This window comes from Schistocerca serialis, chromosome 3, assembly GCF_023864345.2.
Source record: "Schistocerca serialis cubense isolate TAMUIC-IGC-003099 chromosome 3, iqSchSeri2.2, whole genome shotgun sequence".
NCBI classification, from domain to species: domain Eukaryota; kingdom Metazoa; phylum Arthropoda; class Insecta; order Orthoptera; family Acrididae; genus Schistocerca; species Schistocerca serialis.
Window position 1 is genome coordinate 528,151,096 of NC_064640.1, and position 12,220 is coordinate 528,163,315.

Consider the following 12,220-nt stretch of genomic DNA (forward strand, 5'->3'; position numbering starts at 1 on the left):
ACAAAACTCTTCTGTCGGCTCTGGTCTGGTGAGCAAGATGTACGAGACAGACTTCAAGAAGAATATAATAATCCCAATTCCAAAGGAATCATGTGCTGACAGGTGTGAAATTTACCAAACTATCAGTTTAATAAGTCACAGCTATAAAACACTAACACAAATCCTTTACAAAAGAATGCAAAAACTGGCAGAAGCTACCTCGGGGAAGATCAGTTTGGATTCTGGAGAAATGTAGGAACACGTGAGGCAATACTGATCCTACGACTTCCTATAGAAGATAGGTTAAGGAAAGGCAAACATAGGTTTATAGCATTGTAGACTTAGAGAAAACTTTTGACAAAGTTGACTGGAACACTTCCTTTCAAATTTTAGAGGTGACGGGGGTAAAATACAGGGAGTGAAAGGCTATTTACAATTTGTACACAAACCAGATGGCAGTTATAAGTGTAGAGGGGTGCAAAAGGGAAGCAGTGGTTGAGAATGGAGTGAGACAGGGTTGTGGCCTGTCCCTGATGCTATTCGATCTGCATATTGAGTAATTAGTAAAGGAAACAAAAGAAAAATTTGGAGTAGGATTAAAAACTTTGAGGTTTGCCGATGACATTGTAATTCTGTCAGAGACAGGAAAGGACTTGGAAGAGCAGTTGAACAGAATGGGCAGTGTCTTGAAATGAGGATATAAGATAAATGTCAACAAAAGCAAAACGAGGATAATGGAATGTAATCAAATTAAATCAGGTGATGCTGAGGGAATTAGATCGGAAATGGGACACTTACAGAAAGGTAGATTGGCAACGGCAAGAAAAGCATTTCTGAAGAAGAGAAATTTGTTAACATTGAGTATAGATTTAAGTGTCAGGAAGTCCTTCCTGAAAGTATTTATATGGAGTGCAGCCATGTATGGGAGTGAAACAGGATGAAAAACAGTTCAGACAAGAAGATAATAGAATCTTTCCAAACATGTTGCTACAGAAGAATGAAGAAGATTGGATAGGTCGACCACGTAACTGATGAGGAGGTACTGAATAGAATTGGGGAGACGAGAAAGTTTTGGCACAACCTGGCTAAAAGAAGGGATCGATTTGTAGGACACATTCTGAGGCATCAAGGGATCACCAATCCAGTACTGGAGGGAAGCATAGGGGAAGGGGGGGGGGGGGGGGTAAAAATCATAAACCAAGGGATGAATATAGCAAGCAGATTCAGAGGGATGTAGATTGCAGTAGTTACTCAGAGATGAAGAGGCTTGCACAGGATAGAGTAGCATGGAGAGCTCCATCAAACCAGTTGGTTGGTCAGTTGGTTTGGGGAAGGAGACCAGACAGCAAGGTCATCGGTCTCATCGGATTAGGGAAGGACGGGGAAGGAAGTCGGCTGTGCCCTTTGAAAGGAACCATCCCGGCATTTGCCTGGAGCGATTTAGGGAAATCACGGAAAACCTAAATCAGGATGGCCGGATGCGGGATTGAACCGTCGTCCTCCCGAATGCGAGTCCAGTGTCTAACCACTGCGCCACCTCACTCGGTATCAAACCAGTCTCCGGACTGAAGATGTCAACAACAAGAGTGTATATTTAAGTACGTTTCACAAGCAATATGAATCGGTTTAACAAATATTATGTTCATTTTAGTTAGTGTGTTAATTAGTTGTCTGTAAATGGCCAGCACATAAAAAAATCACATATCTGTAGCCTGTAGACCCAGTCATTCTATATTCTACAATACACATTGTCCAAATGATATATGAAAAATGGACATCTCCATCTATATCACTACTTTGCAATTGACATGTAAGTGTTGGACAGAGGGTTCATAGAACAGCTCTCAGAATATTTCTCAAGTGCTCCACTCTCGAATAGCATGTCGGTAGAATAAACACCTGAATCTTTCTATGCGAGTTTTGATTTCTCTTATTTTAGTATGAAGGTCCTTTTTCCGTTTGCAGGTGGGAGTCAACAAAATATGTTGACACTCAAAGGAAAACATTAGCGATTGGTATTTCATCAAAAGATCTTACTGCATTAAAAACACACTTGTTTTAATGAATGGTACACCATCTAGCATCTTATACTCATGACACACTCTCCCCCTATTTTGTGATAATGGAAAATGAGCCGCCATTCTCTGAACTTTTCTGATGTTCTCTGTCAGTCTTATCTGGCAAGGATCACATACTGTGCAGTAGTTCTCCAGAGGAGGATGGACAAGCATAATGTGGTAGACTTATTGCACCTTTGCATGTGTTCTGCCAATAAAATGCAGTCTTTGGTTCATCTTCCACATAACATTTTCTATGTTATGGTTCCAATTCAAGACATTTGTAATTGTAATCTCTAGCCATTTAGTTGAATTGAAACCTTTAAATTTGTGCAACTCTTTGTGTACTCAACATTTAATGGGTTTGTGTAGTACTCATATAGAGGACCTCACACTTTTTATCAGTTAGGGTCAACTGCCATTTTTCGCACCATGCATATGTCTTGTCTTAATCATTTTGCAGTTCAGTTTCATTGTCATATGACTTTACTAGACAGTAAACAACAGTATCATCTACAAATAATCTAACAGTGCAGCTCGCATTTTCTCCAAAATCGTTTATATACATTAAGAACTGTGGAGAGTCTTTAATGCTACATTGAAGAACCCTAGATATGACTTAGGTTCCAATAAATGACTTTCTATTATTACAAACAGCAACCTATCTGACATGAAATCACAAATTCCATACCACAACTTGGATGATGTTCCATAAGCATGCAATTTGATTAGAAGCTGCTAGTCAGGGATGGTGTCAAAAGACTTAGAGTGTTAAAAAGTTAATGTTAGTCCACAAGTGGCTAGTGTAGTCAGTCAATGGGTTCACGTACCTTAATGATGTCTAAAACTTTTATTCAATGACGAGACAATCACATGATTATCAGGAATATTATGGTTAGCCTAGCCATGCAGGGGACCTTAGTTCAGTGCCCGGTACTGCCGGGGGAGGACTGGAATGGGATGCACTAAGCTTCATGATATCAACTGAAGAGCTTCTTGAAGGAAAAGAAGCAGCAACAGGTCTGCTAACCCAAAAACAGTAAGGTGAGCTGTGTGCTAAACCCATGCTGTTTCATATCACATCTCTATGACACCACTGGATGATGATGATGATGATGATGATGATGGCATGGTGGTGGTTGGGCACAGTTGGCCTGTTGTGGTTAGAAGAGTGGTGCTTTATCATGAAGCTAACTTACAGATTATTATGTTAAATAACTAATTCTCATTGACATTGAATTAATAAACTATCATTCCATAAAGATTTTATGTTTTTTGGGGGGTAGGGGCAGAGCTTCCATGTAAGTATATTTATTTGATACATTATAGTTGCCTGTAAAACAGTTTTTAACAAATTATCATTTCTTGATGCTCAATCAACTTTACTTACAGCACAGTCATTTGCACCATCACCACAAAATGTCACAATATAGTCAATGTTCTGCAGTGATTCAACCAACTGAGCTTTTTGATCAGGTAACATGCGTGCAAATATGGTTCCCTTTGCTGCGATTTGTGGAACAAGATATGGGTAATGATCATTAATCATTTTCCAAGAGTGTCCATCAACAGCGAAATGCCAGTTAGCACCCAGATCCAAGGTAATAAGAGCATCCTAAAAATAAAAATAATTACAAAATAAAAATCATGACAGTCAGACTTCAATTTATTCACAATGAAATATCTGATTTCGATGCACAACAAAATACAGAAGTTTAATAATTAATAAAGCAATAAAATTTAAATTAACTTCTTTACATAGTTATTGACTGCTCACTGCCTCAACTATACTGTCAGTGGTTATATTTACTCCTTCCATTGTTTGGATTAAATTTAATGTAATATATAAAGCACATTTTGAACAGGTATTTGAAATATCACAAAAAAGTAGAAACAGATGCAAAAGTAAGTTAATGTTACCTATACATTTTGTGTGTTGTTGTTGTTGTCGTCGTCTTCAATCCGAAGGTTGGTGCCTCTTCATCTCAGAATAACTACAGCAACATACATCCTTTTGAACCTACTCATTGTATTCATCTCTTGGTCTGCCTATATGATTCTTACACCCCCCCCCATACACACTTCCCTCCAGTACTAATCTAGTATTTCTTTGATATCTCAGAATGTGTGCTGTCAACCGATCTCTTCTTCTAGTCAAGTTGTGGTGCAAATTTCTTCTCTCCCCAAGTCTGTTCAGTACCACCTCATTTATTATGCAATCTACTGGACTAATCTTCAGTATCCTTCTGTAGTAACATTTCAAAAACTTCTATTCTCCTATTGCCTGAAATGTTTATTGTCCACGTTCCATTTCCATGAAACACTATACTCCAGACAAATGCTTTCAGAAACGACTTCCTAACACTTAAACCCATATTCGATGTTAATGAATTTCTCTTCTCCAGAAACACTTTTCTTGCGACTGCCAGTCTATCTTTTATATCCTCTCCACTTTGGGCATCGTAAGTTATTTTACTGCCCAAATACCAAAACTTAGCTACTACTTTTAGTGTCTCATTTCCTAATGTAATTCCTCCAGCATTGCCCGATTTAATTCAGCTACACTCCATTAACTTTGTTTTGCTTTTGTTGATTTCTCTCTTATAGTCTCTTTCCAAGACACTGTCCATTCTGTTCAGCTGCTCTTCCAAGTTCTTTGCTGTCTCTGACATATTTGCAATGTTATTGGCAAACCTCAAAGTTTTTATTTCTTCACCATGAACTTTAATTCCTTCTCCAAATTTTCTTTGGTTTACTTTACTGCATGCCCAATGTACAAATTGAACAACATCAGGGATAGGCTACAATATTGTCTCATTGCATTCTCAACCACTGCTTTCCTTTCATGCCCTTCAACTCTTATAACTGTCATCTGCTTGCTGTACAAGTTGTATATAACATTTCACTTTTTGTATTTTATCATTGCTCCCTTCAGAATTTCAGAGAGTGTATTCCAGTCAACATTGTTAAGTGCTTTCTTTATGCCTGCATAAGCTAAATACAGGTTGGTTTCTTTAGCCCATCTTCTAGAATAAGTCGTAGGATCTATATTACCTTGTGTGTTCCAACATTTCTCTGAAACTCAAACTGATCTTCCCTGAGGCTAGCTTCTACTAGATTAGTATTTTGCAGCCATGATTTGTTAAGCTAATATTTCGGTAGCATTCACACCTTTCAGCACTTGCTTTCTTTGGAATTGAAATTATTGCACTCTTCTTTAAGTCTGAAGGTATTTCCCTCATCTCATATATCGTATATACCAGGTGGAATAGTTTTGTCACTGAGGTTCTCCTAAGGATATCAGTGGTTCTGAGGGAATTTTGTGTACTCTGGGCTTAGGTCTTTTAGTGGTCTGCCATATTCTTCTTGCAGTATCATATCTTCCATCTCAAATTTATTTACTTCCTCTTCCATTTCCATAATATAGCCTTCAAGATCATTTCCCTTGTATAGCACATACTCCTTCCCTCTTTCAAATTTCCCATCTTTTATTAGTACTTGTTTTCCAGCTTAGCTCTTGATGTTCATACAGCTGCTTCTATTTTCTCCAAAGGCCTCTTTAATTTTTCTATAGGCAGCATGTATCTTTCCCCTAATTACACATTCTTTGTCTTCTAGCCATTCCTGCTTAGCCACTTTGCATTTTCTGTTAATCTAATTTTTGACATGTGTGTAGTCCCTTCACCTGCTTCATTTACTACATTTTGATATTTTCTCTTTTCCTCAATTAAATTAAATATCTCCATTGAAATCCAAGGATTTCTACTTCTATCTGATGATACAAAAGATGAATGTTATGAACTTATTACATTATTGAATTCACTCCATAATAAAATAATATTAACAATAGAACATGAAATAAATCAGTCCATAAATTTCTTAGATCTCAAAATTGTTAGTGAACAGCAAGAACATAGTTTTCACATTTACAGGAAACCAACCTATGTGAAGATCACACCAGCCAAACATAAGTATGCTGCATTTAGGTCCTCACTGAACAGGAGACACACATCACCTTTATAACCTTAAATACTAACACAAGAAATAATACCATCAACACAATTGCAATACATAACAGGTATTCAGTAAAATCAACTGACAAACTATCCACAAAATAAAGGCCAATATTAGTAAAAATGTGTTTACACCTGTGTGCCTCATGCTTAGTCCCCGTGCGACTGTGCTTGCCCCATATGGAAGTAGAGGCATGCATGTAGGTTGCATGCCTCTTCCTCAGTGTGTGCTTGTGAATAATTCTATTTGCACCTGTGTTAACACTGGGTGCCTCTGCTTCTGTGTGAGGCAAGGTACAGCCACACGGCAACTGGCCATAATGTGCATGGGTGTAAACACACCTTAACAGAAGCGCAACAGGAAAAGCAACTGCCATCACAAATGTTCACAAGCATTCCCTGTTTAGGCACAGATTCACAAAAAATTTCTAACTTATTTAGAAAAACCTATACAAAAATGTCTTTCTCAACATTAAACAAAGAAACAAACAAACCTGGACACCAACTGCCCCACACAGTAAACATAATGCCCCAATAACAGAACACAGTGGAATATATAAATTCCAGCGTTAACAGCTGCCCTGCATTCTACATTGGCAAAACAGGAAGAACTTTCCATACAAGACAGGAAGAACTTTCCATACAAGTCACAAAGAACATGCTGATGCTTTCAGACTTAACTACAGTGGAACCCTGCTTTTACACTTTTCAAGGGACTTCAAAAAAATGGTGTAAAATACAGGAAAATGTAAACTGTGGGAAATAACATTTTAAGCTATAAAATATATGTATAGGATACTCCCTTGCATTTTTGCACTTTATGTATGATATATGTACATAATAGACAGCAAAAGACTTGTCAGGGACTTGTTTAATATCTAATAAAGATTTATTATCTAATAAAAACCACTGATGTAACTGGAATTGATAACTGTCTGGTAAGTAGAAACATTTGACTCAATTTCATATGTCACAATTGATGTTTTTGGAAAGCGTGCAGCTGCCATTCATTATTTAAATAATGGAATACTGCACTAGTTATGTATTTTTTTGTGCTTAGCATGAAGTGTTTTGAGAATTTTCTGTCATTGTCAAGTGCAAATATGTGCATAAGTATGTTTTGATCAGCATGAAAAAAATAGGTAACCAGCACTGTGTTTAAACCAAAAACATTTGATAAATGCAAAGTGAATGACCATAGATAAATATATATGGCTATGGTGAATGATTGTGTCAACTAGAACTACAGGTGGCCAAATGCCGAAACACGCTAAATAAGGTTCGACATAGGTTTCACTATAATCACAACAATCACGAAACTGCGCTTGCACAGTAGAGAACAGATTGGAAATGGTTGTTATTGGTCATGATATCTTTATTCAGCCAGTTAAAATCCGCTAAGTACAGTGCCCTGGCGTCGAGAAACTTAACCATGTTATATCTGTAAACACTACTGGATGGACGTCAAGCCAGCATAATTTTTTTCTCCATGAACATTTTTTGTAATGCATAAATTGCAGAAAAATTATAAATATGTTGACACAAAATCAGGTGCAAATTAACATTGTGGACACAGGAAATTTGACAGGAACAATAAAAAATGTCATAAACTGCAGGAAAATGTTAATTCTGGGAATGTTAAAGTAGAGTTGTACTATACTTTGACAAATCCTCTGTAGCTAACAGTATGACCCTTGATATACACAGACTAAGTGACATACACAACAGCGTAACTGCACTCCAACCAGAAAATAAAAATTATGTCTGGATGAAGTATATGAATATATGAAGAAAATGAATTGGCACAATGCAGAGCAAGATAACTCTTACTCACACTACTATAATCATTCCTTGGTGATTCAGGATACAAGCCTCCTCCAATGGGCTTCAGTTTTAATGACACAGATTCACCATCTTCAGATTGAGTAACTACAACCTGGATAACATTTTCTAATGGTAGTACCATGCCACAGTCTCTTGCCACACTGACTGCTGTAAGAATATTGTCGCCTGCAATGTATGAAAAAGTTATAGGAGTATATAAATCACAGAATGAGTCATAGAAAGGCACAACAAAGAGACTGCCTGAAAGTTAGCTTTTGGCAAACAAGGCCTCTGTCAAAAATAGACAACATACACTCACGCACACAATCAAGCAAAAACAACTTGCACATACATGACCACAGTCTCTGGCAGGTGGAACAGTCTGGCTCCAGTTGCCAGAGATTGTGGTCATGTGTGTGCGAGTTGCACTTGCGTGCGTGCGTGTGTATTTTTGAAAGAGGCCAGTGTGGTCTTAGATTAACAGATAGACAAATCAAATTTAAGTGATGAAATGTAGAGCTTTATTTCATCATCTTTTGAGCATGCATCCAAGACAGCAATATTTCTTCTGATATTTTAGCTGATAACCATACAGTCATCTTCAGGTTAGTTTATGACTAAATGAAAGTTACTTGAAGTAATGATATACAGAGTAGAGCTGTTGGAAGCTCATTCCGTGTGTGTGAAGGGGGGAGGGGGGGGGAGGGACGACAGTACTCCAACAGTGGTAGAGATGAGTGACCGGCAGGGGCTAGCAGAGATCAAAACCAGGGATTCAGGGATCAAATGATGTGTTGCAGAGATAAATCATGTATACACAATTCAGAGAATGTGTTATTGTGAGGCTGGGATTGGGGGGGGGGGGGGGGGGGGTTGGAGGGGAGAATCCAAATGATATGGTTTATGAAGCAGTCACTGAGGAAAAGCACATTCTACTCAATGGCATGCTCAGCCACTCAGTGGTCAACTTTGTTCTTGGTCATAAGATTGGTAGTGGCCATTTAATTGGGTAGACAGCCAGGTGGTGGTCTTTCCACATGGAAGACTGTGCAGTAATTGCAGTGAAGTTGATATATGACAACTGCTTGCGTAGATGGTCCTGACTGGCAGGGAAAGATATGGCTGTGATGGGACTCTAGTACAATATGTTAAGAGGCTGCTTTGGAACAGGTCTTTCACATAGATATGATTCATGTAGGAAGGGGTTGGAAGTAATGATGAGATATGGACTGGCTAGGATATTTGTCGTTTGGGTGGATGCAAAACGCTAATGGTCTTAAGAATTATAATTGAAGCACACAATGAGAGATGGGGCTACGCCAGAAAGTAGTCATCGAATGAAAAATAAAATATTTGCAACTTGGACTGCTTCTTCATTCTATTGATTCCCACAATTGTTCCACAAGTCTTCTGTATGGCATAGTCACCATTTATAAAACTTGCAGATATGTTAAGACTACAATATACTTTTTGAAAGATATAACCACCATTTGACTGTACAACATGTTTTATTCCACAATCCAGATTTTGGCCTTAGGCCATTTTCAAGTGTTACAACTGCAGTAGATTAATCAGATTTTTGATACGTAAGTAAGAGAACAAATCATGCAGCCTATACGTTAATTTAACTGTTTACCCAGCTATTTTACTGATACTTGTACTTTTAATGTGTTTTAATCTGTAGCAGTTTTAACACTTGAAAATTGCCAAGGCCAAAATCTAGACTGTGGAATGAAATCTGTTGTACAGTCATATGGAAGATACACCTTTCAAAAAGTTTCACATGACATTGGCACCACACCAAAGTAAAATCATTACAATATACTTATCTCTTAATTTAAGCTATTGCTTGTTATACATAAAGAAAACAATCGGTTTAATGAAGAGGCATTGACTTTTGATATTATTTGAAAGGATGAAGATGACAGACAAATACGGATGGCTAACAGTATTTAGAACTGAATAAAACTTTACCTGTAACCATAACACACCGTAATTTAGCTGTCTGTAGATGGTGAATGACACCCAGTGTCTCGACCTTTAAGCTGTTACACAGCATCAGAAGTCCAAGAAATGTAAGATCACATTCCATCTGAAAAATATAAGTTGATTAGATATTCTTCTGACCTTAAAAAGTTGCACACTATCACAATAACAGATGATACTGCTTCATGTCGAGTGCATACACAGGACTAAAAATTTGTAAAACAGTACTATAATGCGGAACACTTTCACTGATCTCTTATCACTTTCACCATAAAAATAGGAAAAGTTGTCAATTGTCTAGCATTTTAACCTCCTATGTCTGCTAAAATATGTGATGCAAAAGACATACAGTCTAGATGTTTAATATGATGTATAATGTGTGTCTTCCAGTTCAGGATCTTTCCAATACCAACACACATGAACTTAGAATATTCTGTTTCACTTATTGATTTTATTTCTAACAATGTGTTCAGGTCTTGTTCTTTACATAAATTGCATATACTGTACTCTATCCGAGTTCACTGACAGTTCATTTGCAGATAATCGCTTACTAATTGTCAGGATAATTTTATTCACATTTCTAAGAGATGATATTTCTCCATTGGGCTTGATCATAACACTTTGGATATACAATGGAATACTAGGGTGTAAAAAAAGGGAGGGAGGGAGGGAGGGAGGGGAGGGGGAGGGAGGGAGGGAGGGAGGGGGAGAGAGAGAGAGAGAGAGAGAGAGAGAGAGAGAGAGAGAGAGAGAGAGAGAGAGAGAGAGAGAGAGAGAGAATATGAGGCATTGCTCCAAACAACCTAATAATAATAATAAATACACTACTGGCCATTAAAATTTCTACATCCACGAAGATGACGTGTTACAGACACGAAATTTAACCGACAGGAAGAAGATGCTGTGATATGCAAATGATTAGCTTTTCAGAGCATTCACACAAGGTTGGCGCTGGTGGCGACAACTACAACGAGCTGACATGAGGAAAGTTTCCAACTGATTTCTCATACACAAACAGCAGTTGACCAGCGTTACCTGGTGAAACGCTGTTGTGATGCCTTGTGTAAGGAGGAAAAATGCGTACCATCACGTTTCTGACTTTGATAAAGGTCAGATTGTAGCCTATTGCGATTGTGGTTTATCGTAACATGACATTGCTGCTTGCGTTGGTCGAGAGCCAATGACTGTTAGCAGAATATGGAATCGGTGGGTAATACGGAATGCCGTGTTGGATCCCAATGGCCTTGTATCACTAGCAGTCGAGATGACTGGCATCTTATTCGCATGGCTGTAACGGATCCTGCAGTCACGTCTTGATCCCTGAGTCAACAGATGGGGATGTTTGCAAGACAACAACCATCTGCACGAACAGTTCGACGATGTTTGCAGCAGCATGGACTATCAGCTTGGAGACCATGGCTGCGGTTACCCTTGACGCTGCATCACAGACAGGAGCGCCTGCGATGGTTTACTCAATGACAAACCTGGGTGCACGAATGGCAAAACGTCATTTGTTCGGATGAATCTAGGTTCTGTTTACAGCATCATGATGGTCAAAAAAATGGTTCAAATGGCTCTGAGCGCTATGGGACTTAACATCTGTGGTCATCAGTCCCCTAGAACTTAGAACTACTTAAACCTAACTAACCTAAGGACATCACCCACATCCATGCTCGAGGCAGGATTCGAACCTGCGACCGTAGCGGGTACGCGGTTCCAGACTGAAGCACCTAGAACCGCAAGGCCACACCAGCCGGCCATGATGGTCACATCTGTGTTTGGCGACATCACGGTGAACACACATTGGAAACATGTATTCGTCATCACCCGGCATGATGGTATGGGGTGCCATTGGTTACACGTCTCGGTCACCTCTTGTTTGTATTGACGGCACTTTGAACAGTGGACATTACATTTCAGATGTGTTACGACCCGTGGCTCTACCCTTCATTCGATCCCTGCAAAACCCTACATTTCAGCAGGATAATGCACGACCATATGTTGCAGGTCCTGTACGGGCCTTTCTGGATACAGAAAATGTTCGACTGCTGCCGTGGCCAGCACATTCTCCAGATCTCTCACCAATTGAAAACGTCTGGTCAATGGTGGCCGAGCAACTGGCTCGTCACAATACGCCAGTAACTACTCATGATGAACTGTGGTATCGTGTTGAAGCTGCATGGGCATGCATACTTGTACACGCCATCCAAGCTCTGTTTGACTCAATGTCCAGGTGTATCAAGGCAGTTATTACGGCCAGAGGTTGTTGTTCTGGGTACTGATTTCTCAGGATCTATGCACCCAAATTGTGTGAAAATGTAATCACATGTCAGTTCTAGTATAATATATTTGTCCAATGAA

At 38.8% G+C, this 12,220-nt stretch overlaps 1 protein-coding gene across 1 annotated transcript in view; it reads right to left on the bottom strand.

Annotated features, from left to right (window-relative positions):
* Positions 1–12,220, bottom strand: part of LOC126470407 (polyamine-transporting ATPase 13A3-like) — a 287,566-nt gene that overhangs the window by 68,330 nt on the left and 207,016 nt on the right. Inside the window, exons 14-16 of the mRNA XM_050098255.1 lie at positions 9,848–9,965; positions 7,884–8,059; positions 3,427–3,651 (exon numbers count right to left, since the gene is read on the bottom strand). Of these exons, the coding sequence (XP_049954212.1) occupies positions 3,427–3,651; positions 7,884–8,059; positions 9,848–9,965 (519 nt within the window). The remainder of the gene's footprint in view (positions 1–3,426; positions 3,652–7,883; positions 8,060–9,847; positions 9,966–12,220) is intronic.